Source organism: Chamaea fasciata, unplaced genomic scaffold (genome assembly GCF_029207755.1).
Source record: "Chamaea fasciata isolate MVZ Bird 193981 ecotype frontalis unplaced genomic scaffold, bChaFas1.0.hap1 SCAF_22, whole genome shotgun sequence".
NCBI classification, from domain to species: domain Eukaryota; kingdom Metazoa; phylum Chordata; class Aves; order Passeriformes; family Sylviidae; genus Chamaea; species Chamaea fasciata.
The window spans coordinates 7,703,833-7,730,098 of NW_027094107.1; the positions used below are offsets into that span (position 1 = coordinate 7,703,833).

General features: G+C 43.1%; 1 protein-coding gene across 2 annotated transcripts in view; it reads left to right on the forward strand.

Moving 5' to 3' along the window:
* The window catches only part of ACSL4 (acyl-CoA synthetase long chain family member 4), a 28,883-nt gene extending 4,588 nt beyond the window's left edge, over window positions 1–24,295 (forward strand). The window contains exons 2-16 of one of the 2 annotated variants that reach the window (XM_066202331.1): window positions 7,807–7,853; window positions 10,335–10,574; window positions 10,884–11,061; window positions 12,647–12,756; window positions 12,842–12,980; window positions 14,295–14,445; window positions 15,433–15,556; window positions 16,311–16,382; window positions 16,477–16,616; window positions 17,025–17,197; window positions 17,408–17,482; window positions 17,740–17,931; window positions 18,428–18,542; window positions 19,191–19,348; window positions 20,346–24,295. In XM_066202331.1, the coding sequence (XP_066058428.1) occupies window positions 10,347–10,574; window positions 10,884–11,061; window positions 12,647–12,756; window positions 12,842–12,980; window positions 14,295–14,445; window positions 15,433–15,556; window positions 16,311–16,382; window positions 16,477–16,616; window positions 17,025–17,197; window positions 17,408–17,482; window positions 17,740–17,931; window positions 18,428–18,542; window positions 19,191–19,348; window positions 20,346–20,503 (2,013 nt within the window). In that variant the 5' untranslated portion in view covers window positions 7,807–7,853; window positions 10,335–10,346 and the 3' untranslated portion in view covers window positions 20,504–24,295. Of the gene's footprint in view, window positions 1–7,806; window positions 7,854–10,050; window positions 10,575–10,883; window positions 11,062–12,646; window positions 12,757–12,841; window positions 12,981–14,294; window positions 14,446–15,432; window positions 15,557–16,310; window positions 16,383–16,476; window positions 16,617–17,024; window positions 17,198–17,407; window positions 17,483–17,739; window positions 17,932–18,427; window positions 18,543–19,190; window positions 19,349–20,345 lie in introns of both variants that reach the window. The other variant, XM_066202330.1, reaches the window with a different exon arrangement.
* Window positions 24,296–26,266: the final 1,971 nt, after the last annotated feature.

Below are 26,266 nucleotides of genomic sequence, written 5' to 3' on the forward strand. Positions count from 1 at the left end.
TTTGTTAGTGTTCAGGGGAAATGCCCAAATTTCCACACCCTGATGTTTTATAGCATAGGTGTGTAATGGCAGTTAGAATATTAATATATGTATCAATTTAAAAAAATAATCTAGGTATGCTTGAAAGACTGTGAAATTAGAAACAAGTTAACATTGCAAGGACAGACTTAAAATAGCACATTACATCCCAGTACTTGCTCTCCTGCAGCTTGTGCTAATTAAGAGATGTTTAAATTATCATTTTAATAACACTGAAGGGGTGTCCTGTTCTAAGTCCCCTTACTACAGAAAATAAGATTGTAAGTGAGCAATACCAAGACAGTTACAGAAATGCTCGTTTTAAGATCATTTAAACTTACAATAAATGAATTATTTATTTTGTAAATATCTCTTAATGACACATTTACCCTACCCCCTTCCTTTGTTGTGATATAAACTTGGCCAGCATGTATACACCACAGTGTTTGCTAAAATAAGAACTTTCTCAAAATAAATACATTTTTGTGTTCATATAGTGATAGTGATTGCTTATCTGGCGACAAGTCTCGATATTGGAGATGTTATAATTGATTTATTAGGTCTGTTTCTGTGCACTGGGAGCCACTGTACAACTGGAACCAAAAAGTTCACTCAGGAGGAAGTATTCAGAGAAACAGTAGATTGTAAATAATGATTCCTGTCAGCTCCTCACATGCAGTGAAATACAAAGTGAAATACAGTGAAATACCTACTGCCACGTTTGGCAGGCACTACAGTGTTTGCTCTGCCTTCACCCCGTGTTCAGTTCAGCGTTTTATTGCACGTGCAGCAGAAGGAGCCTTTGCACATTTAAATGTGCACTGTCCAGTGAGGAGGGCTGAAGGAAGCTGGTAAGAACACAAGGAGCTTACAAGTGTTGTCCTTGCAGGTAAGGGGGTGCAAGGATCTGTCTGAAAAAAAAAAAAAAAAAGGTAAATTGAAAAAAATGGATTTATTGATTTATTTGATTTATTGAAACACTTCACCTTGCCTCCTTGCAGGTACTTTGTTTTTCCTTCCTTGCACTAGTTCTGGAGAAGATGTTATGAAGTTCAGTTTATCTAAAGCACATGATAAACAGAACACACAGTGAGTCATTCTCCCGTTTGTCTTGGTAGCTGGAGGAGTTGGGCAGCCTGTGAAATGTCACTATTTCAAATACGCCACTTCACTCTGAGGAGCTGGACACAGCCTATCACAGCACACTGAATGGCTCACAGCAAAATCCCCAACATTTATGAATGAGGGCATTAGTCTCATAGCTTAAGCTGACAACTTGGCAGCCAGCTACCCTACAGTCACTTGGGATTAGCAAAATTACCAAGTCCACATAAATTACTGACCTCCCACAAATAAAAAAAAATATGCCTGTTCAAGTATTTTGGAGTGTATAAAATCAATCTGCAATAAAATTTTTAAAAGTGTCTAGGTATGGGGAGGTTGGGCTTGGGTTTTTTGTGGTTTTCAGTAAAGATAAAAGTAGGTTATATATCATGGTGCAGTTTCTGGTTGCCTGTATTTTTTTCCCCCTAGTACACCTGGGGGGATGCACTGAGCTTGTAGAGGCTGCAGCCAGCAGTCCGTCTGTCACTCTGGCTGGCAAAAGGAGGGGCAGCAGCAATAGGTGCAGGCTGCTTCATTCAACACTAGCTCTGTTCTCAGGCTCCTTTCAAGCTCTTGCAGAGCACAGAAGTTTCAGCAGGACTAAACCAAGGTGACCACTTCCTCTGTGGCAGTGGGACCGAACTGTGACTGCTGTCAGACAGCCCGTGCTCCTCCAGGAGTGTTGTGTGAGCAGCACCTGCAAACCCTGCAGCCAGGGGGGCAGCAGGAGCTGCAAACCCTGCAGCCCCAGGAGCCTGCAAACCCTGCAGCCAGGGGGGCAGCAGGAGCTGCAAACCCTGCAGCCCCAGGAGCCTGCAAACCCTGCAGCCAGGGGGGCAGCAGGAGCTGCAAACCCTGCAGCCCCAGGAGCCTGCAAACCCTGCAGCCAGGGGGGCAGCAGGAGCTGCAAACCCTGCAGCCCCAGGAGCCTGCAAACCCTGCAGCCAGGGGGGCAGCAGTTCCTGCAAACCCTGCAGCCAGGGGGGCAGCAGGAGCTGCAAACCCTGCAGCCCCAGGAGCCTGCAAACCCTGCAGCCAGGGGGGCAGCAGGAGCTGCAAACCCTGCAGCCCCAGGAGCCTGCAAACCCTGCAGCCAGGGGGGCAGCAGGAGCTGCAAACCCTGCAGCCCCAGGAGCCTGCAAACCCTGCAGCCAGGGGGGCAGCAGTTCCTGCAAACCCTGCAGCCAGGGGGGCAGCAGGAGCTGCAAACCCTGCAGCCAGGGGAGCAGCCCAGGTGAGACCAGCTCAGGCCAGAACTTTATCCAGTTACCTGCCATGAGCATAAACCTGAACACTCAGGGAACCAGCCCCCTTGTTGCACTGTTCTCTTCTCGTTTGGAGTCTCCTTTGCGTTGAGGTCATGTTTGTGTCAATTCAGCTAAGTAATTTGCTGATGTGTTGTATCCTAAAAATTGCTTTGAGTACTGACCTCTCTTTCCTATTCCTAGTTATGGCACTTATTGTTTTGCTTTTCTTACTCAATGACAACGCAGGTACTGAAAGAATTGCAATACTGTGTAGGCGAAGTGTAATTTTACAGCAGTATTTTCTGTAGCTTTGAACGTTATGTAGAAGAGTAAGCAGTTAGTGGTAACATCGACTAAGAGCAAAGTGATACAAAGAAATAAAGAAAAACTAAAAAGAAGTAAGAGATCTTGGTTTGTGGTGTTTGTGGTCTTTTTGCACCAGGTGTAGAAGTAGGGAGGATGGAGTAGTTTCTATCTGCTCACAGGAGCCCATTAGTTTGTCATTCTGCACGTTACTTTACATGAAGTCAATTTGAAGTAGTGCTGATTCATACTGTGTATTTACACAGGGTAAATTAATGCTGAACTTGATAGCCTTGGTTTTGTGCCTTTGTTTGATAGGTGCATTTAATTTTCATTATGAAAATGGATTATCTGTTTATTTCATAAGCATGCAAATACTTCTGCATTTTTATGAGCTCCTCTGTTTGTACAGCTTGGTCAGAAGTGCTTATGAAATGCATTGCCACAGGCAAGAGGAACAAGGAGAAAGTGAAACTGAGCATGCTGTGCTTAAGTAAAAAGCAGGGTGAGAATGTGGGCGCTGGAATAGGGCTCAGAGCAAGGTTATGCCTTAGAAAACTACGCAGAGCATCCTCCTGTGTGAGCGTGCTACGTTTTGCCTTTCTGGGATTGCCAGTCCTCCATCTGGCTGCACTTTCAGGACTGGTTTTCAGTAACAGCACCTCTGCAGAGTATTTTATGGCTCCATAAACTCGGCTAGGAGGAGAGATGATGAGCACATGGCAGTTTCTGTCTGACACAACTGAAGGAAAACCCCTCATTCCAGCCTTGAATGAGTTCAGGCTATTTGCAGTCTCAGAGGTGGTGTGATGAACGATGATCACATACATTTATGTTCTGTCCTGATCATATTCCCACACCAGCTGTTTTCCCACCTTTCTGGGTCGTGTCTGTGTCCAGATGTTGAATGAAAAGGTAAAGGGAGGATGGATTATTCCCTGAAGGGCAGTGGTGGATAAGGTTTCTGTTGTCTGTTTCTCTGAGTTGATTCATTGGTGTTCCTCAGACAGAACAGTTTCAGAAATTTGTTACATATTACCTCTTAGACTTGAAGTGGGCACTGCGTATTTTTAAGTTGAATTGAAAACATTTTCTGACTACGTTGGCTTTTTGAATATCATTGCATTTGTTAATAAACTAAACTGCTAATTGTTTTTTTATTACTAACCATGAATTGTTGTTGTGATACACTGTGTCATGCTAAGGGTTTCCAGTCCCTTTTTCAGAACAAAAAGTTCCTAAAAATAAGTTGAAAGAATGGTCACCAGTGTCAGTTTCCTCTTGAAACTTCCTTCAGAGTTTTTTGAGACCACTTTACTGTCTGTTTAGTCTAGTGCTGCACAATTTCTCTTCTGCAGTTGCTACTGCTGCTTTATTCATATTCAAAATCATCCAGTTAGCTAAATAAATAAAAGCCATGCTGTGGGGTTTGCTGCAAACAGTCACACACACTTTTTTTATCTTTCAGACTGTCAGGATCTGAACAAATTTCTTTCAGGAAGCTCTGTGGCTGTGCTTTTTTCCTGACTCACTTTAAGTGCATATATGTTCTGAGGTAGTAGGCAGAAGCAATGAACATCAAGGACGACAATAATATTTTTCTTGAAACCAAAAGTAAATCTTACCTTTGCCATTAGCTGGGTAAAATACTGTGTTAAGCAGCAGTAAGAGAAGCAGAGTTTCCAAATACTACTGGTGATTTTGCTATTTCAAGTAGAATGTATCTATTTAAACTTGTATCAGGATCCAGTGCAGCTGATTTCCCCTCTCGCTGTTTGTTGGGACAGAGGCAGCAATATTTACACTGCCCAGGCGCAGTGAGAGCTCTCCAGCTCTCAGGCTTTGAGCTTCTATTGCATTGCCAGACCACAGAAATACTTCTGAGAACTGGCAAGGTTTGGTTAGGCTTTTTCTGGATTTTCACTGCCCCTTTGTGATCTGTACCAAAATGTGGAAATCTGCTTGTGAGAAAGAAAAACGAGACCTCATGAACTTTTTTCTTACCATGATTAACTTGCATTATTATTTCTGGAGTTTGTTTTTATAAAAACACCGACGTGATGTAAAAACTGAGTCATTTCCTTCAGTTTCTTTTCCTTCAACCTTTCTAACCCCAGCTAAGTTGTAATTAGCCACCAGATCCTTCTAACTCTTTAACTGCTACTTCACCACAGCCTTCTCAGCTGTGCAAATGTTCTCTCATTCTTGTGAGTGTTGGGTACAAATCTGGAAGATCAGAACTTGCAGAGGGCCTGACAGTATGCACTCATTTGTTTTCTGGGCTGCATCCTCCTTGCTATGTGTATTCCTTAGTCTTTGTGTCATCTCTTTTTGAAATCCCAGCCTTGTTCTGTCCTGTACTGGGACAAATTCAGGATGACTAAATAAATACCAGCTAAATTCCCTTCCAGAAACTGACTAATGGAACACCCACATACTTACTCAGATCAACACAGATTTTTTTTTCTTTCTGTGTAAAACCACTTTTCCAGTTACAAATCCTGAATGCTCGCTGTGGTTTCCAGAATGTTTAGATCTGCCTGGATGATAGGGAAATTCCAGAAATGGATGTTACTCACTCATACTGGATTGTTTTGGAAGATTTCAGAACTTCCTGACAGGAGTCAGCCCTGAGCACTTAGCCTAAAGTCAGAATTGTGTCTCCATTTGAAGTTGGCAAGGGCTCCAGGGGCTCTGGTGCAGAGGAACCAGACTTCCTCTGGTTGCTTTTAAACTAAAAACAATCTGTTTTGCAGATTGCAGTTTTCTTCACAAACTAGAACACAGCCCTCTTCCTCTCTAACGTCATCTTTCTTACTGGATGGCTTTCCTAACACAGTGTTTGAAGCAGACAGAAAATGAAATTGTGTTTTCTTCTAATCATGTTATTCCACAGTAAACTGCATCCCTGAAAGCTTTTTAACACCAGAGGAAGGATTATAAGCAGTGTTGTTGATATCCTTTCACTGTTAAACCTTTAGAGTGTTTTGGGCTTGGGCTAATTAAAGCCTTTCCTAGTGAAATAAGAATTTGCTGCCTTATTAAACTGCATAGGATAAAACTTGCTAACCTTTGTTAGGTTTAGAATTATACCTAAAAATTCTAGTAGTGTGTGTAAATGGTAAGTTGATTCTGTTCAGTTTGGAGAGTCAAGGGCAGAGAAGATGAGGGCATTTCCTCCTCTGAGAACAGTCACTTCCAGAGGCATCAACCCTCTCTCTGTTCCCCATACACACTTCTGCTCTTACTTGGTCCCATAAACTTTTGTGACTGTTCAAAAGGGGTTTTTTTTTTCTCTATTAAAAATAGAATTGCTAATTGTTTCTTAGATTTGAGTTAAATTAGGAAGAGAGGAATGTCTCTTCTGTTCTAGAACATGTGCTTGGATTTCTGACTCTCTTCTGCCTGGCTACAGGGCAGGAGTAGAGTGTTGCATATTATCTGTCTGAAACTCCTAATTACGGATATAAAAGTCAGATTATACTTAGCTAACATCTCTTCCATCTCTGGCAGCTCATAAAGCACAGTGTCAGTCAGGAGTGAGCGTGGACTAAAGCGGTTTTGTAAACACCCAGCATATAAAAGCCGTGAGTGAAACATTACCTCACGAGTGAGGTTTCCAGCATGAACACTGCACCATGTCGCTGCAAAGGTTAAATCACCTCCAGACCACTGCAAAATGGAAAGAGAAGCTGCTTCACCTGAGGAAAATCCCTTGGAAATGCTGAAAACCAGCTATCTAGGAGAGAAACACCCTCTCTTTTTGTTTGGTTTGGTTTTTCCTTGCAGTCACGCCTGACACCCGCTGCTCTTTCTGGGAACTTGCATTTCCTGCATCAAGGAGTGGAAGCTCTGCTGTTTCCAAAACAGCCAGATAAGCATCTAAAGAGACTAGTTCTGTTCAACAGTCAAGAGAAAGAATAAGCTTTGTAAACCAATAAAAAATATTCTAAATGTTCCAGTGCTAAATACCAGTTTTATCTTGTTATTCTGAAATTTTTCACGAGTGCTAAATTTGATTTGTAAGGAATGAGGAAATTTATGAAGAGCACAACTTATACTTCAGTAATATGTAGCTGTCTTACCCTGAAGTGTCCTTGGTGGTGCATTGATGCATCTCATCCTTTCTCTTGAAGTCTAATTAAGTAGGAGATGGAAGGCATAAGGTGTGATTTGAATAACTAAGTTTGGCCTCTAACTGAACACAACTGCTGTGGAAGTACCTTTGCATGCTGACTATGTCAGTCTGTTATATGCAGTATGTTTAAGAGATGATAAATATTTATTTAGCACGAGTTTGGGACGATCCTGCCATGGATCAAAAGCTTACACAGCCACACGCCAGTAACTCTAAAAACATTCTGGCACCTCTTCTTTGTATTTCAAGAGAAAATCTTTGTAGGAGAATTTTGCAAGGGATGTTTAAATCCGTTTCACTCTGTAAAAACTGATAAAAAATCCTAGATGTATGGGGAAGGCTTTTAAAATATAACTAATTGACCATCAGTTAAAGCTTTCTGCAGTAGACTTCTTGGAGCCTTATCTGTGCAGTTCCACAGAGCCACCCTTTATTGCACTGGTCACGGGAGCAACGAGGCCTCACTGCCTCTGTGAACATGCTTTTGTTCTGGAAACCCTTCTCTTACCTCAATACCCCAAATCCACTTCATGCTCTCTTGGGCAGTGTGTGCCATGGGTAGTCCTGAGTTCGTGTTTCTGCTGATACTCATCTACCCAGGGTGACAAAGGCTTCTTGTTCTGCCTTGACTCGGAAGAATGGACCCCATGCAATATGAAAGTCTCTTCCTTGTCTTTCTGGGTCTCATTGGTAATTAAATTGCTTTAAGCTTCTGTTCATAATTTTATTCAGAACATGTTTAAATACGAAAGGGAGGAAGTAGTGTCACATAAAAACTAAGCTCCTTTTTGGCAACGTCTGTCCAATGTAGTTTGGAGCTTCATCTTTTCCAGTGTTGTAATTGCTCTCCCTTCTATGGGTTGTGTTGCACCTGGCTGAATTCGTGGCCTGTGCTTCTCAGGAGCAGTAGGGTGGAAGTTCTAAAGATTCCTTCTTTCTGCAAGGCAGAAAACACCCCAAATTCTAATCTGTTCTTTTTTTTCCGTTTTATTATAGATCTAATCAACGCTGAAAAATCCTCACTCATCACTGTGAGATCCCTTGTAAGTAAATCTCTGTGTGTGTGTGTGAGGTTTGCATGAGCATGTTCAAAGGAAAAAGCCATGGTTGTCTTTTTGGGACTCACTAAGTTTTCCCAACTGATGTCTCTTAAGAATTACAACTGATTTTTTGTCAGGACAGAAATGTGATTCTCTTTTAAAGTACTACAAATACGTACAAACTAGCTAAGTTTTCTTGTTTTAGAAACACTTTTCAAAGTATTTTAAATTAACCTGAAATTCCAAAATGAAAGCAATGCAACCTTCCTCTCCTCCCTTCCTAAATCAGCCAGTCCTTGATTATTAGCCAGGAATGTTTCAGAGTAAGACCCCTTCTGAACAAGCCCCTGCACAGCCCAGAGAGAAGCTCTGGGTCTGTCTCGTTGTGGTAAATAGTTGACAGTACTCCAACAACTCTGCTTTTCTCCGTGTGCCTGCTCATATGTTCATCGCTGGAAGGTGAGGAGCAGCCCCGGTTCCCCCTGGGGTTAATTATTTTCATTTGTAGCATTATGTGTAACCCTGGGTGTGTCCTGACAGTTCCTTACCATGTCTTAGAGCCGTGGCTGGCTTGTCTTTGAAACATGAGCTCAGCTGCCGGTTTGGGATTAAAATGGAATGAAAGAATCATAAAAGATTTGTGTTATAAATCAATAATCCTTCATTTTGGAGAACTGGGAAGTAAACTGGTCTCTTTTCTGCTGAGGCTGATGGTGAGGTTCACCAGAGCAGAATAAATTATTGCAAAGAATGCAGCATTTTTTTTTTTTAATAAAAAGAAATATGCAGAATACTTTCATCCATACAAGTCTGAGCTTAGTTTAGTTTAGCTTAATTTATCATGCTATCATTCAACAGTGATTTTATTCTGTAGTTGTAATTACAGAATTATTGTGGTGGTCATGTTTGTTTTAAATATCTGCAGATCTCTCAGTCTCCCATCACATAAAGCTGTTGATATTGGCTACAACACAAGTGCTTGTGTTGAAATTCTCATTAAATAACCCACCAACCTGTTACTGACTTCTGTCTGCTGTTAGCAGTTGTCTTGTTCAACCTGAAATATTAATTGCAGCCTCCCTCATCGCCTGCGGGTGGCAGATATATTAATAAAGGTGCATGATGAGGTGTGCCTATGTTCTTTCAATTCTTGAAGGAGCCCTGAGAGTTTCCCTGTTGTCAGCCACTGTCTTTATCAGATGGTGTCCATGGCACTTGATGGTGGCTCAGTGTCACTGCCTCCCCTGCCTGTCTGAGCTTCTGCCTTTGGTTGCCTTTTATTTTCACAGCGTGGGTGATGTGTCAGCAGCTGTGAGTGCACAGGTGAAGATAAAGATAACCAGCCCTCCTCACGTGCCAGTGCACGCTGCTCCCAGCCCAGTGGGTTTTCCTGTGATGCTTTGGTTTTTCTCCCACTCACCACCAGTCCTTATTGAAGTCCAGTTCTCCTTAATGAGGAAAGATTTCTGACATGCAGACAAAAATCTTGCCAAATTGGACTTTAAATTGAGTTAAATTGGTCAGTTTTTTATTCTGTTTTCCTTACTTGGGAGTTTGAAATGCACGTACTGAAGGAGTTTTTGAAATCGGAAAAGCAAATAATAATCCCTTTCCAAGAGTCTGACATTCAGAGTTGAAAAGTAGAAGGTTAAAAATGCTGGAGCAAAGTTAAAAAGGCAGTTTTGGAATATTATATGCTTACTAGATGTAGACTTTGGAGTCCATGTACTATTTCTGAGTATATCAAGATCCATTTTCATCTGAATAGAAGTTGATAGAATATTCTGAAAAGCAGCAAAGCAATCTGCTGTACCTTTTCTCTGTAGTACAAATATTTAGTTGGAAAACAAGTGTTGACCTTTCCCATAATTACACAATTGGTTCATTGCTCAAGGAGCTTAAACACAATATTATGTTGTGAAGGACAGACTTCATCTCAACAGCCCTGAACTATTCAAACAGAAAGAGCGGGGAAAAGTCTGTGAAAAGTAAATATTTGTGGATGCAAGAAACAAGTATGGAAAACGTTCATCCTCTTTCATCCCCAGAGCAGTTCCCTGCTCTGTTGTGCAGTGATGCTTTTGAAGTGAGCTCTTAGAAGGACTAAAAAACTAACTAACCAACTGTAATATTACTAATTTAATTTTTTTTTCTTTCTTTTTTTTCCTGCTCTCTGCTTGGCACTGGTTTTCGCCCGTAGGTGTCTACTGTTGGCTCTCAAAGGTTACTAAATTTTTGCAGCTGCTCTGAACCAGCACTACCTAAAAGCTTCACCTCCTGCTGCTTCTCCCCACGCCGCCCCGCGCTGCTGCCTTGCTCTTTGCCTGCTTCAGAACTCCCATCAGAGAGTTTTGCTCTTTTAAACACCCCCCGATGAAATATAGGCTAGAAATGTGTGCCATTCTCTTGCTGCCTGTGTACTTGTTGATCTGGTTGTACAGTGTGCTGGTATTCATTCCCTGGTATTTTCTCACCAACGCCAAGAGGAGAAAGGCAATGGCCAAGAGGTTAAAAGCTAAACCCATCTCGGACAAGCCGGGGAGCCCCTACCGCTCCGTCACCCACCTGGACTCTCTGGCAAATATCAACATCCCTGGGGCAGACACTCTGGACAAGCTCTTTGACCATGCTCTGGCAAAGTTTGGCAAGAAGGACTGTCTTGGCACCAGGGAAATTCTCAGCGAAGAAAATGAAATGCAGCCGAACGGGAAAGTATTCAAAAAGGTAAAGCTTGGAATTTTTCACTCAGTTCTGACTTGGTTTTTCAGTTGATTTTGAGCTGCTTTGTACCTTGCCTCAACAATGCATGTCCCTTTAGAGCTGTTCCTCAGTCATCATCCAATAAACCGTTCATTTTATGGTACTTGAGGAATAACAGGATGCACTATTTATTCTACTTCAAGTAAACCGAAAGCAATTTCGTAATGAATGGCAGACTGTGTGCTTATGGTGCGATGCACCAGCTCACATCAGCCGGTAGAGCTACACCAGAAGCTTCTCGTCATGAAAACTCATTGTTGTTTTCCTCTCAAGTTAATCCTAGGAACTTACAGATGGTTATCCTACGAAGAAGTGAACGAGAAAATCACTCGCCTGGGGAATGGACTGACTGCCCTGGGCCTGACCCCAAAGAGCACCGTGGTGATCTTCTGTGAGACCAGAGCGGAGTGGATGATTGTGGCTCTCACCTGCTTCAAGTACAACTTCCCTCGTGAGTGCTCACCTTGGTTACCTCTAACGGATTTTAGAACCATTTCTCAGCACAGATCTGGCTGTGAAGTATTTAGACTCTGCCAGTCTTATCACTGGAAGTGTAAGAATGTCATGAACTTCCTCTGCTGATGGTCTGGTTCTTAGAAGTTTTCATTCTAGTCTATGCATTGTGGAGATCCCTCAAATTAACTTGCTCATACTTCGGAACCTGTTTGTTACTATCTTACTGTAGTAATGTTATAGATGTTCAAATGATAGAATAGTACACTACTATTCAGGTTAATGTTCTGAAGATGTCAGTGGTTGCATTTCTCTCCACAAAATGTGGGATGTTTTTATAGTATTTTCTGATTGTATCCTAAATTAGACATTTGAAAGAGGAAATGGTTATCAGAAGAGAAGAATGGTATCAAAACCATATCTGTGGGAAGTCTGTTTTGGTGACATTTGTAAGGTGCTCAAATTCATTACAATTATGAACGGCTTTTCTTTTTTTCTGTTCAAGCTGTCAGAAATCTCTGCAGAAATCTCTGACGGGAGTTAATGCATGCAGACTCCTTGGTGAGCTGCAGGGATTACTGAGCCCTCCAGTTCCCATTTTGCACACAACACACCGTGACCCCACAGCCCATTTTCTTTGCTTGTGGTTAATTCGGTGTGGATCCCTATACTTTGAAAGGCAATAAGAAATAGCTGTGTAAGATCACTCTTCTCCCTCTTCTGCATGAAGCCTATCTCACAGCCCTGTTAAATTCCTTTAGTGGTCTTTGGAGGTTACAGTTTGGGATGGCAAATGATACTAAAGGGTTTTTTTCAGTGGAAAGATAACGGGGAGAGGCGAACTCCGTTGTGACTGGGAGGCACTTCATGGCATTCCTGCAGCCAATCTGGGTTAAAAATAATCTGGCAGTGTGAAAACCAGCCTGATTCCTGAGTGTGATGGTGTGCCTTGCTGCCGTCAGCGATTCCATGGAGCAAGGACAGCAGTGACAGCGTGCAGAGCTGCCTGCAGCTGTGCCCAGCTTTCAGCTGTAACGTCTGGGTGTCACCTCTCCCCTGAGCTGTGGCTCCACAGAGCTCCGGGGCAGAACACCTGCTCTTAGTTGCTTACTCTGGGATTGCTTTGTACATGACTGTTGGCGTTTGGTGCATCTGTCTGTCCTGACAATTTCTTTTCTGCTATAGCAAAAGCAGAATTATTTCAGGAGGACGTAGATGACCATTATGGGTTCATTCCAACTGCCTGACCACTTCAGGGCTGTCTAAAAGTTCCAGCCTGTTACTTAGAGCACTGTTCAAAGGCCTCCTGAACAGTGACAGGCTGGGGGCATCAGCCATCTCTTTAGGAAGCCTGTTGAGTATCTGGCCATGCTCTCAGTAAAGACATGTTTCCTGTCCAGCTGTCCTCCTTGTCCCAGAGGTCTCTTGTGCCATAACATTTCCCATGTGGAAAAATTAAAAGCTGTTTCGTTTCCAAACTAGAAAATTCCCAACTGAGTGCTTTCCAGCGAGCTAAAGCAAGAGTTTTTGCATTTAGTGTTACTTTAACCCTTCTTTGGTGTCCTCTCCCATGGCTGTGACAGTTGTCACTCTCTATGCCACGCTGGGTGAAGAGGCAGTGACCTATGGTCTCAACGAGTGTGGGGCATCGTACCTGGTCACCAGTGTGGAGCTCCTCGAGACCAAACTGAAGGTAATTTGGTACCATCCTCACCTGCCGTAAGCAACCCCACAGTTCAGACAGTACACTACTAGAAATTTCATTTTCTCTCCTGCAGACTGCACTGCCACAAGTCTCCTGTCTGAAACATATCATTTATGTGGACAAGAAAACGGTCAGTAAATCAGAATACCCTGGAAAGGTGGAGATTCACAGCATGCAGGCAGTGGAGGAGCTGGGAGCCAAGCCAGAGAACTGTAAGTCAATCACTTCACAGAGGACTGGCTAATCCGGCAGTGTTAGCAGTGAAATCACACCTGGGTTAAGAGGGATGTGCCCCCACCCAGCAAAGGGTGGCCCTGGTCACCAACAAAGGCAGTGGCAGGTTGCCAGTTCATCCTCCAGCTCCCTTTAAATAAACAAAAAAAATTGTTTTATGTCTTTTGTTCATGTGTGTCAAGATAAAACTTTTGTTTTTAACTTCAAAATCATAACCAGAATGATTTCATACTTCATCTTTGTTTTAGGAAATGAAATAGAAACTGGTGTAATGTTTCATTTTCTGCTGGTCTTACCTTTTATTTCTCTTATTGCCACTATTTTTTCTAAGAAAAGAGGAGAAAGCTCTTAAAGCTTTTTTTGTTTTTCTGCTTGGACACGACCATTCTCTTAACCAAGCTGTAGCTAAAAATCACTTAAGGCTGGAGGAATGACAGTTACATTCCTCGCTCCGTTGGGCAGCCAGGAGTGACTGTAAACATCTGCCTTAAGGAAGGAAAACCCAACCCTGCTGATCTGTTCTCCTTACATCAGCAGTCTGTTATTAGCCACGTCTCTCTGGAGTAAAGGAGGAGATAAACTGCCAAAGGAGCTTTGGGAAACACACACTGATCACAGCTGCTTATCTCTGATCAGCCTGAGGTGCTGACCAGCAGTGACCCTCAGGGGTGGCTTTTTGTGGGCTTAGTCCCAAAAAACCTCCTTCCTTGCAGACACTGAAAGCCATGAAAGCTGATCATTGGCATCCTAAGAATAAAAAGGACTAAAACAGAAATCAGAGTCAAGTGTTCTAAGCTTACTGCTTTTCTACTCAACCTGCAGCTTACCTGAGGAAGGTTTATTTAAAAATAATTAAAAAATAAGGTGGGGGGAGTTAAAAGGAATTCTATCTCTACAACCTTGGCTTTGAAAGACTCTGTTGGTTTTTTGTTTGGTTTTTTTCTCAGCTTGCTGTTTGTCATCAGTGCTGTTGTATTTCTCCCCTTTGCTGCCTTTGACAGTTCTATTTGGCCTTCCAAAGGCTCCTGCGACGAAACTTTCAGGCAGCTATAAAGCGCAGTGACAGAAGTCTCACCCAGACTGTGCAGATGCTCAAACACTCATCATTCCCCTCAAAACTGGCCTTCCCTCCTCCCTGCTCTCTCCAGCACTGGCCAACAGCTCGCTCTGCTGGCCTTCCTGAAGCACCTGTTGCACTCTGATGACAGACATCTGCACATTGATTAATTGCAGAAGTCATTTACAGAGTAGATAAGAGTAAATCATAGTTTTTTTTCTCCTGAATTTTGCAGCAAGCATCCTGCCAAGCAGACCTGTTCCTACAGACTTGGCTTTAGTCATGTACACCAGTGGCTCTACTGGGAGACCCAAGGGAGTGATGATGCAGCACAAAAACTTAATAGCTGGAATGACGGGACAGTGTGAGAGAATACCTGGGCTGGGGTAAGAAACACTTGGTTGTCTTGTGTACCCCAAAATGTCACTTCCACAGAGTCTGCTTCGTGTTATTGGGAGGCCACTGCCCTTTAATTTGTAAGAACTATGTCTTGTGTATGTGAACTTCCCTTGTTTGAAAAATACGCCCTTCTAGCTGTTTTCACACATGCTGTTGCTTTTTTTATTGTTATTCCCCTTGGCTCTAAGTCTGTGATGGATCTTTGCACTTTTGAGGGTCAGAGGATACCACTAAATAAGAGATTCCTCCTCTAGTGCAACCTGGGAAATGATTTTAGACATTCTCAGGCACCTAGAATCAGTTTATTGACCTGGAGACGCCACTCTTGGGTGCAGTTCACTGAAGGAGCAGAAAAGTAATAAATTATTCATTGACAGCAGTAAAACCACGTGCAAATTCCCTCACATTGAGGCAGGTTTTCTTGGAAGTGTGTTTGTCTCTTCATTCACAAAGGGTTCAAGAGCTGACACCAGCCCTGTTGGCAGAGTGCTGTTGTGAGAGGATAGAACCCCAGTTCTGGCCGGGTGCTGAAAGCTGCTGCTCACTGGCAGCTCTCAGGTTCTTGCTGAGGAATCTCTGAGCAATTCCTTTCTGGAATCAGCTCTCTTTCTAGTCATGTATCCTAGAAGGTGACTGACTGATGTGAATCGTTGGTCATTAAAGTGTAGTTATTTCATCCTTAATTTCGTAACTGGAATGAAACCTCCCACAAGGAGAGGAAATAGCAGTAAAGGATTAAGGAGTCAGAGTTTCCTAGAAAACAAGGAACAAAGGATTACAAATCCTGTAATTTGTACTGATTTCAGTGAGGGCAGATTTCCCCAATTTGTTTATGCGCTGTGGCTGAAATCACACCCGTGCAGGAGAATAAGCTCACCTGTGACCCAGGTCAATATAAAATAACCAAGCACACAATAAAATGGTTCAATGGTATTTTCAGTCCACTTGTGACTTCATTATTGTTTCTTTCCCAGACCCAAGGACACTTACATTGGTTATCTGCCTCTGGCCCACGTGTTAGAGCTGACAGCAGAAGTTTCCTGCATCACTTACGGCTGCAGGATCGGTTACTCCTCTCCTCTCACTCTCTCGGATCAGGTGAGGGCTGGCACAGCGGCCTGGGGAGCAGATTCAGCTTCTGCAGCCTCTTCTCTCCCTGCTCAGCTTCCTCCTTCAGTGGAGAAATGCTGATGTATATGGCACACTTCAGAAATGAGACTGTTACGTTCGGAAAATGGTGCGAATTAACGTTCCTGGTGAACAGCAGTGGTGGGCTGTACCGTGTAAATTTTATTGAAACCTTTGCTTTTATGACACTTAGGAAACCTAAAAGCAAAGCTAATAAATGCCTGTAAGGGTTATCCACTGGATATCAGGGTAAGAACAGCCCGTAATAGATCAGCTGAACTGTTTAAAGTGATCTCAAGTCTTGGTCTCACTTTATCAGTTCTTTATTGCAGATCTTGTGTTTAGTCCTTTGCCTTTTTCCCTCTAACAATTCAGATAAAGAAGAGTAAATTAAGCCAGAATAGATACCTCTGGATGTTTTGCTTGTAGAGAGATTTGCATCAAGCAAAACAAGCTCCCAGAGGACGATGGAGGAAAAAGCAAGTACTGGAGGGAGGAAGGAAGAGAAAGAGAAACAAAGTGAACTTGTAAAAGATTGAGTATTTTGGTTGAAATAGATGTTAGCCATTACCCTTTCCATGGCAATGGGGGCAAAATGACACAGGAGCAGGGGAAGAGATTTGAACAAATTACATGCTAATTATCTCCTTTTGTTAGTCCTTTTGTTTTCAAGCCCCGTTTGGTTTTCAGCTTCATAAATTGACTTTTTTTTTTCTTATTACAGTCAAGTAAAATTAAGAAGGGAAGCAAAGGAGACTGTACTGTACTTAAGCCTACACTGATGGCAGCTGTGCCTGTAAGTATGCAGAAGCAGGTATGTCCAGCAAAAAAAAAAAGTCTTTCTGTCTTTTCTGTGTGGTAATTTTCCCTTTTTTCTAAACACTTTGTAGGAAATAATGGACAGAATTTATAAAAATGTCATGAGTAAAGTTCAAGAGATGAACTATATTCAGAGAACTCTGTTCAAGATAGGTTATGACTACAAATTGGAGCAGATCAAGAGGGGATATGATGCACCTCTGTGTAACATGTAAGTGGCATGAGAAACGATCCTCTGAGCTATCAGACAGTTCTCATCTGACATGCAAATAACTCCTAATGAGTAACTGCAGTAGTCCAAGTTCATACTGGAAACAGATATGCCATGGTAATGACTAATCTTCCAGACAGCTGCCTGCTTCATTTTCATTGCTTTCATTTTCTTTTTTTTTTTTTTTTTAAAGTGATAAAACTGGAATGTTTGTTAAGCTACAGGAAACTGCCTCCCTCAAGGGTTACACAGGAGGTCGTGGGTTTGGATTAGCCCTGCTGGCTACTAAAATCTGGGCAAAAGTTAATTTCAAGGTGTTCCAGATAGGAAGGAAGGAAGGTTGGTTTGTGTTTCCTTAGAGAAGTGAGCTAAGTGAATAATTTTGACTGTTTTTTGCCTTCTTTCAAGACTGTTGTTTAAAAAAGTGAAGGCCCTGCTGGGAGGGAACGTCCGTATGATGCTTTCTGGGGGAGCACCACTCTCACCTCAGACACAGAGGTTCATGAACATCTGTTTTTGCTGCCCTGTTGGGCAAGGCTATGGACTGACAGAAACCTGTGGAGCTGGAACCATTACAGAAGGTACTGAAAGCACCTCTGGAAATACAGAAATGAGGGATTTAACTTAAACACAGATGGGTGTGTGGTGATTTTAGTTTATTTAAAACAAGTCAAACTACAGCCACCATACTGCAGCTGTAGTCCTGCGGTGAAGTGACTTGAGATAAGATACACCCAATTCATGTTTCAGATAACAAAAATGTTGTTTTTCTTTCTTGTTCCCTCCCTAAGTTGCTGATTACAGCACTGGCAGAGTTGGAGCTCCTCTTATTTGTTGTGAAATAAAACTGAGAGACTGGCAGGAAGGTGAGTAGTGATAGTTTTGCTTTCAGACTGATGAACTTAGGCCCTGCCTAGCTGGTGCCTTTGCCTGTCTGCTTAGCCAGGTGTAGCATATGAAGTCATTGTTCTTTATCTTTGATTGAAGTCATCAGTTGGTGTGCTTTAACCTCAAGCTGAAGCTTCAAAGTATTTTCTTGGCAGAAGGATATCTAAGTTAAAAACAATTGCTTGGGACTGTTAATAAAAATAATTCACTAAGAAATAATTGCTGTTGTTTTCAGGGGGCTATACTAATAAAGACAAGCCTAATCCTAGAGGAGAAATTATCATTGGTGGACCCAACGTCTCCATGGGATATTTTAGAAATGAAGAGAAGACAACAGAAGAGTTTTCTGTTGATGAGAATGGCCAGAGATGGTTCTGCACAGGAGATATTGGGGAATTCCATCCAGATGGGTGTCTGCAGATCATAGGTGGGCCTCAGCTTTTGATACCTTAATATATTACAAGACACTGCCTAACCATAATTATAAATGTGTTATTAATACTGTCGGCTTTGCCTGGGCTAACCTACTTAAGGTTACCTATTTACAGAATCAGTGTAAAACACATTTCCAAAAGTCCTCATAGCCGTAGTAACATTTTGGAAGTGACGCCATTTGCTGTGACATTGTCGTCATCTAAATTTAGCACGTGGACTTTCAAGAATAAATCCAAAGATCAACTTTTTGTATTCGTTACAAAGCTTTGAAATCAAAGTCAAGCTGTGTGAGGGAAAGTGTAGTGCTGCAACACTTTTTTACAGAAATCTTTATAAATTTGGCAGCTAATTAGCTGCTTTAAAATTTGTCTATTAAGATCTGGCATAGCCCAAAAGACATACGGTATGTATAGAAATGAGTGTGTGGAAATGCTGCAGTTTAAATGAAACAAGGTTTTCCTTTTTTCCCCCCTCCCCCTGACTCCTAGATCGGAAGAAGGACTTGGTCAAGCTCCAAGCAGGAGAATATGTATCTCTGGGCAAAGTAGAGGCAGCACTGAAGAACTGCCCATTGATTGACAATATCTGCGCTTATGCCAAAAGGTAAGAGTGGATTAATTTAGAGACTCTGTTTAGAGCAAACATGAAGTGCAGGCTCTGACCCAGCTGCAGTTTTCCATGCTTTCCTTCTAACAACCCCCTCCACCAGAGTACAAGTTCCAAACAGCCTGACTGAAGAAGCACAGGTTCCCAGAGTCCCTAAAAGCTGAAGAAATGAGCTTTTTTTTTTTTTTTTCTGTTGGCATTTCTCCTCTCCAGATAATTTTCTGTTCCATCCTTTCCCTATATCATTATATATAGTCACATTTAGCATGTGTTTTGGCTGTCAGGATACCAGTGAAAAGCTGATCTGGACACTTAGCACCTGATCCAAAGCTTTCCAGTGAGTTTTGGAAATAGTCCCAATCCCTTCCCCTTGTCCCTCCGTGAGGGGAAAGAAACTGCAGAGAAGAGGTTCAGCTGAGATGGGCAGGAGTGAAATGACAGCAAAGCCTTATTCTGATCAAAGCTGATGTTGTAACCCAGCTTATCTTCTTGATAAGCCATCAGATGTGATGATTTAATGCACAAGAAGGATTCTGTATGGTGGGGTAACTCCAGTTCAGAAAGCCCTGGGCATAATTTCAGGTAATTTACACCCTGAAATCAAAATCTTGATGTTTTCCTTCCTTCTCCTGGCACTCCGTGCAGTGACCAGTCCTATGTGATCAGTTTTGTGGTCCCGAACCAGAAGAAGCTGACAGCGCTGGCTGAGCAGAAAGGCATCAGTGGCAGCTGGGTGGACATTTGTAACAATCCCACCATGGAGGCAGAAATCCTGCGGGAGATTAAGGAAGTGGCAAACAAGAGTGAGTACCACAGCACATCCTGCTGGCCACGGGGTTACCCAGCAAAGACTCTCATCATCCTCCCTAACTGCTCCTCCTCCTCCTTCCAGTTCCTCTGTAGCTGCCAAAACCGAACAGTTTGTTGAGGCAAAGACCACGTGAAATTGTTGCATATTATCCCAGGGATTTACATAACATTACTATGCTATTGATTACTGTGCTTATTTGTATTTTTTACAAAATATCCGAAGGTTTTTTTCAACTAAGTTCTGGAGACAAGTCGCTTGTCTGATATAAAATAAGGCCTAAAAGAGCTGTTAATTGGAGGAGAAGTTGCAAGGCATTTGCTGGTTAGGAGACTGGTTAAGCAAGAGACTTCAAAGCATTTTTTCCCCACACAACTTTGTTCCCTGCAGCTTTGAACAGCCACGGTCCTTGTGGACAGCCCTGTGTGCAGCCTTGTGGTTGCAGTGAGGTTGTGCATGTGCCAAGCCACTGCTTCCAAGCTGCAGGGAAATAAGTAACAAAACTACAAAGAAATCCCTTTGTCCTGAACTCCAAACAGACTTTTAGGAATGAAAAACATAGGAAAGAAACTTTCAAGTAAGGAAAGTGTACAAATACTTCATTATAATTTAAATATGAAGCATGTCCAGCCAGTCTGAGTTATGCTAGTTACTCCGTTCCTGGAAGAAAGATACAACTGCAGATTTCAGTGTGTGCTCCTGTGGCAGTGGTCTCAGAGCTTCAGGCTCCTCAGTCGTTTGTTCCAGGCTTTACATTTTGCCTTGTCGCGTCCAGCGCAAGCTCTGAACACAGAGTGTTACTGGAGTGTTTGCACACTAACCAGCACTCAGTGACGGGACAGGATGAGGTTTGCCTGTGGCTCTTCTGCAAGGTTATTTCATTAAGTAGGACAAGCTGCAGGGTGCTGAGCAGGTTTTTAGGGAACACAAATTAGTATTTCATTTGGCTTTGTAATCACAGTCCTGCTTTTCTTTTGTTCTCATCCCTGCAGTGAAATTAGAAAGGTTTGAAATCCCCATCAAGGTCCGGCTGAGCCCTGAACCGTGGACCCCTGAGACTGGGCTGGTAACAGATGCTTTCAAGCTGAAAAGGAAAGAACTGAAGAACCATTACCTCAATGACATTGAAAGGATGTATGGAGGCAAATAAACTGCTCTGCTGACCTGGCAGTTGTGCAGGTGGTTCCTTCTCATGCCTCAGTTTTGGATGTCTGTGTATACTGTAGATGTCACACATTCCAAAAATACACCAAATGGATGACTGTTCCTGTAACCTCTATCAAGTAAAACAGAGACTATCTTAGACTCCAAATTCTTAATTATTAGCAGACACTGATGGTCTTCATAGAGTTTTGTGTGATCATCTCCAGTTTTGAGACAGACATCATTACGTGAAGCAGTGTGACCAGGTAATTTTATTGTTTCTCTAGCATATTCAGACTGCTTACAACTGCTCAGTAACTCGTGCTGAAGTCTGGCCTATATTTCAAAGAGGAAAAAATAATGTAATTGTGATGATTCTTCTGTCACAATAAGACACTTGTAATAAGATACTTCCCTCTGGCAAGGAGGGAAAAGGAGTATCTCTAATGTCCACCCTTCTGCATTTAAAAACAAAACCAAGACAACAGCAGTAGTCAAGAACTTGCTAGAGATCACTAATAATGCACTGCTTGAGAATGGATGGATTCTTCTGCACATCAATATCTTGAATATTTACAGTGCCTACAAAAGAATAGAAAGTACACTCACTGAAATAAAGGTGAACTGAAAAGCTTTCTAAAAACAAGGTATAAGAAATTTCACTCAAGAGCATTGAATTAACTATTTCAACTTCCAACTCACCAAATGGGTTTTTAATTGCCACTGCATTTTAATTCGAGCAGAGCTTTGCACTGGACCCCGAGTGTCAAAGCAAACAGAGACTTGCACTGCTCCAGGGCTGCTGATGAGAATTCAGTGCCTGAATGCAGAACTCGCATCTGCACTGGCAAACAGCTGTGGAACTGCTGGGCAGTGGTCTCTGAACAGGCTTGGAACTCCGAGCAGTTCTGCTGGGATTTTTGGACAGGTGGATGCTGTTCTTAGGGCACTGATTCTCTAGACCTGCACATACCTGTGAGGATTGGTCCAGGTTACCTGGACATAACTCAGAGGATCAGGTTTGGAGTGTCTGCATTCCTTTCTGGAAGGTATTTCTGTTCACCTTTTAACTGTGGTAAGCAGGACAAGAAACCAGCAGGGGTTTCCCTGTCTAGTCTTGTTTCACTTACAGGAAAGTAGTCTGTGGCCAGGGAATCTTTGTTTCCTGGAAACTTGTAAATAGGGACAAATCACTCTTGACAGAAATTCCTTATACCAACGTTCTCTTATTAACTGGAAGTCATAGATGTGAAGGAGGAGGAAGAGATAATTTAATAATAGTTGATCATTTTGTGTGCCGAATCCTGTACTGTGTCTTCTTTTGAATTGTAACTGAGCTCCTGCATCCCTGCCAGCTCTTCACACTTGAACCATAAGTGCTGTAAAAAAGTGGAGGCTCTTGATACTGTTCTACTTTGCACTTTCTTAATCGTTTTATATATGTTGCTTACATTTTTGTACAGCTGTGGCCCTCAACTGCTCTATATCGCAAATTCATTTGAAAGTATTTATAGATTTCTATTCATAATATTTGTGTTGTGTATATGATGGTTAAAAAAAAATTATTTGGTATTGTCACTGTACAGAAAGTAAAAGATTTTGTACATTGCTTCTCTTGAACACACGAGCTTGCAGTTTCAGGACAAGTTTTTCCTTTCCTGCATGTATGTGTATTTTTATTTTCCAGTCAAAATAGACTTTGGCAAAAATAAATGATGGCTCTACACTCTTCAAGGAAACCATCCCTTCTCCTGGGGACCAACTTCAAACTTCACCATGCATAATTGTCTCTGGCCAGTGCACAACACTGCCAGCTCACCTTCTAAGAACCCTGAGGGGAAAGAGAGAAAGAAAATCTGGCATTTAAAGGTGACAGTATCCAGTTCTGCCTGGAGCTACAAGAGTCACTAAAAGAAACTAGATAAACTTTTCCAAAAAATTAATTTTTAAAAAAATATCCACACAGTTGTTTTTCTGACAACAGGCAATGCCTCCTGTATCAGTAGAAACTTTTAAAATTACTTGGTCCTGGAGCCACGTTACCAATTTTTCCACGTTTTAAAACCGGTCTCTGTTAAACAGCCTTTAGTCAGCCTAATAGCATCACTAAAGGGAAATACATGTAAGAAAGATTCTCGAGTCTGTCAGCAGGTTATAAGACTATTTTTTTTAAGCCATGAATGTATTTATATGAATTGTATTTTATCTTCTGTGTCTTGGTTGACTGAGGATCGCTATTTTCAAAATATATATACACACACACACACACAATGTTAACATTTCAAAAGTGGAATACAACTTCAGTGGTTCAACAAGTTTGTGTTGTGGATTATCTCTATACTGCACAAGCTCTGTGTTCCTGTTCTGTGCCTCACGTTCTGTCGGAAACTGAGCCTGCCTTGCACAGACTGCGCAAAAGCAGCAGCACGGAGTCCACGCTTCAGGGAACAAAAGCCAAGCCTCCAGTGGGCCTGGTTTTTCTTGTAGGGGATGAACTAGAGGTGGATGTACTGCAAAAGACAATTTGCTCCGTCATCAGCTTTTCAGGCGCCTTTGGAGAAGGGGAAGGATTACATCAGGCTGCCTTCGAATATGGGGATTGTTGGCAAACACCTTGCAGCTGGGCGGGAACTTTATCCTTCATTTTAATGAATTCTAAATCCTTTTTGTGACAGAGCTTGTGGAGGAGAAACAGAATGAGCAAGAGGGTTTCATTCTTGCCATTAAAAAGAAGGATCTGTGATGCAGATCAAGAGATAGTAAATGGCCTCAGAGTCATTATGTGATAGTTCCAGATGTTCCAGATGCTGTTTCTCTGAAAGGACACACACCATGGCACTGAAATGTGAGGGGGAGGTTCACGTGCTGCTGAGGGTCCCAAAGGGCCGAAAGTTCTTCAGAGAGCAGGTTCAGAATCTTAAATCATCCTTGTAAGATTTTATTTAGGCCCCCACCTCAGAAGACAGGGTCTGTCAGAGAAAGGCAGAGTGTAACTACCACAGCAGGGGGACTGGAAAGCTTCAGCTGTGAGGGAAGAGGAGAGTTCAGCTGGCCTGAGGGGGAATTGCAGATGCCACAGGAATTAACCTGCAGCTCCATGCACAGTTACCCTGACAAAGGCACAGAGAGCCGCCCCCGGGCCGGAGGAAGAGCAGGGGGGAAAGTTAGCACAAAGTGAAAGGGATGATTCGGGATTTTAAAAGAAACACGGGATTTAAAACCAATTCCTTCCTGACTACTGGTCACCCAAGATCTCTGCCCCTGAAAGGCTTCAGAGCCTCAGTGACAGTTCAGGGAAGGCTTTGAGGAACAGCCTTGGCACAGAGCCGTGGCTGGGGCTGGCAGGGTCCTGCCCGTGGCGCTACAGCAATGCTGCCTGTAACAGGCAGGTATCATTAAATGGCTTGAAAGGGGAAAAAAAAAGAGTCTGAAGAGGGAGAGGAAGGAGTTCCTCCCTCAGGGGCAGGTGAGTGGTGTTGAACCACCCCATGCACTCGCAGCGCCCGTGACAAGGCTCAGCACAACCCACAGGGCGCTGCCTGCCAGCTCCCCCAGCATGAACTGCAGTTCCCAGCACGCTGGCAGGCGACAAAAGAACGGAACACCGGTTCAGAATGTGGGTCACTCATCTGCAGTAGCACAAAAGGAGAAAAAAAGGGAAAAAAAAGCCAGAAAAAAAGGCCGTATCACCACATCTCAGAACAATAGCTTCAAATAACTATGTTGTATTCTAACGATAAATGAGTGTTGTTCTGCAATTACATGCAAAACGAGAAATAAATTCTCATTATGTATTTGGTTCTGGTGTGCTGGGGCTTTTGTTTGTTCGTACCTTGGCTTTGTTTGGTTTGTGGTGGGGTTTCTCTTCGTTCGTACTGGGCCTGCCCGATGGGTAAGCTCTGTTTACAGGACAGTAACAATTTCCTTTCTGAAGATTAAAATTGACACACTCGAAGCTTAAAAATAATAAATCTGGTGGGGGTTTTTGCATAAAATGGTACAAACATCACCTACAGAATACAATCAGCGAAACTTGCAGTCGCTGTTACATGGAATTGCAACCAATACCCAGAGTAAAACTTACCTGGATTGGTAAAACACATTTCCAGTCAACTCAATGCTGCTGCAAAGCATTTTAGTGATTGCTTTACGATGGCAGGACATCGGCCACAGAGGAGCAGGGCTGGCTATATTAAACAGACATTCGTACTCAGCCTGTCATTTTCACAGAATTTAATTTGAATGAGTTCTGACAGAAACGGGGCGATGTTTGCACTACCGCTGTGCTACTGGGTGCTGTAACAGCTTGAATCTTGCTGCACCTTTAGTGGGGAGAGACACGCTTGAAGAGGACGAAACCATTCCAGATCGATAAGGTGTTGTAATGAAGCAGATTATCCCAGGTCATTTATCCGAACTGTCTCTGGCTGGAAGCCTGTAGCCTTGGCACTACAGCTCGGCTGTGCGCGGCCGCGGCTCGCTCCGCACCCTGCCCCAGGCGATGCTGCCTGCCCGCCCGAGCCCAAACACGACCCGAACCGCCGAGCGGGGCTGCGGAGGACGCGGCACCAAGGCTCCGTCCTGTCCCGCGGGGGCAGCGCCTGTGCCGCTCTCCCAGCCGGGGAATGAGGACAGCCGGAGACTGCGCTGGACGAGGAATTGTTCTGCTCTGCACAGTGGCTTGTAGAGCCCGCAGCCTGGAATGCGGTGAGAGCTGTTCTTCAGCTCTTTGCATCCGCTCTCCCACAACAAACACCTGCATTACACACTGCGGCCTCGCAGTACTTAGAGGGGGCCTGGGAGTCCTTACAAGGGCAGGTGGTAGGTCAAAGGGGAATGGTTTTAAGCTAGGAGAAATTTAGCTGAACTGTTGGGAAGAAATTCTTTAATGTGAGCGTTGCCCTGAGATGTTCTGAATGCCCCATCCCTGGAAGAGCTCAAGGATGGGAGATGTTCTGAGTGCCCCATCCCTGGAAGAGCTCAAGGATGGGAGATGTTCTGAGTGCCCCATCCCTGGAAGAGCTCAAGGATGGGCTCCTGGACAAGCTGGCCCATGGCAGGGGGTTGGAACTTGATGAACTTTGAGGTCCCTTCCAAACAAAACCATTCCATGATGACTTCTGCAGAGACCTCTCTCATCAATCATCTTGAGATCTCAATTTAACACATTTTTCTTTAAAATCTGTTCACATCACACCTTGTTACCTGACCTCGATGCTGTTGGTGGGGGCAGCATTTCATGGAATTAAAAGCAGGCCTGCTGTTGCTGCGGGATCTCCCTTCTGGCACTTTGGAGGATTGACAGCTGTGTCATGGGTGGAAGGGTCAGGTTAGAAACAGCAGAAGCACAACATGTTCTCAGTGAAAATATTCACAAGCCAAGCATCTGGCTCGAATTTTGTTTGACTTCATCCAGGTATGTGCTGGAGAACAGTCTAAACTTTAGTAAATTTTACAGGGATATGTTAAATTGAAATAGTTCCTTTAGGCAGCTTAGAATTTACCACCTGAGAGCGCTCTTGGCAAGGCATTTGCCACAGGGGTTATTCCAGACACCTTTTACCCTGACAGAGCTGCCAGCCTGTTCCACAGTGCCCCAGCACCACCTGGCAACAGTCAGAACTCACACCTACAACACAAGTAGTAAAGATATGGAAGCCACAAATTATTTCTTGCACTTTTAATATCATAAGAACAAGCTATGAAAATTTCTAGTAATAATAATAAAAAAAAAGGGTAGAGTAACCGGTAGGTTTGGGGGGTTTTTTTG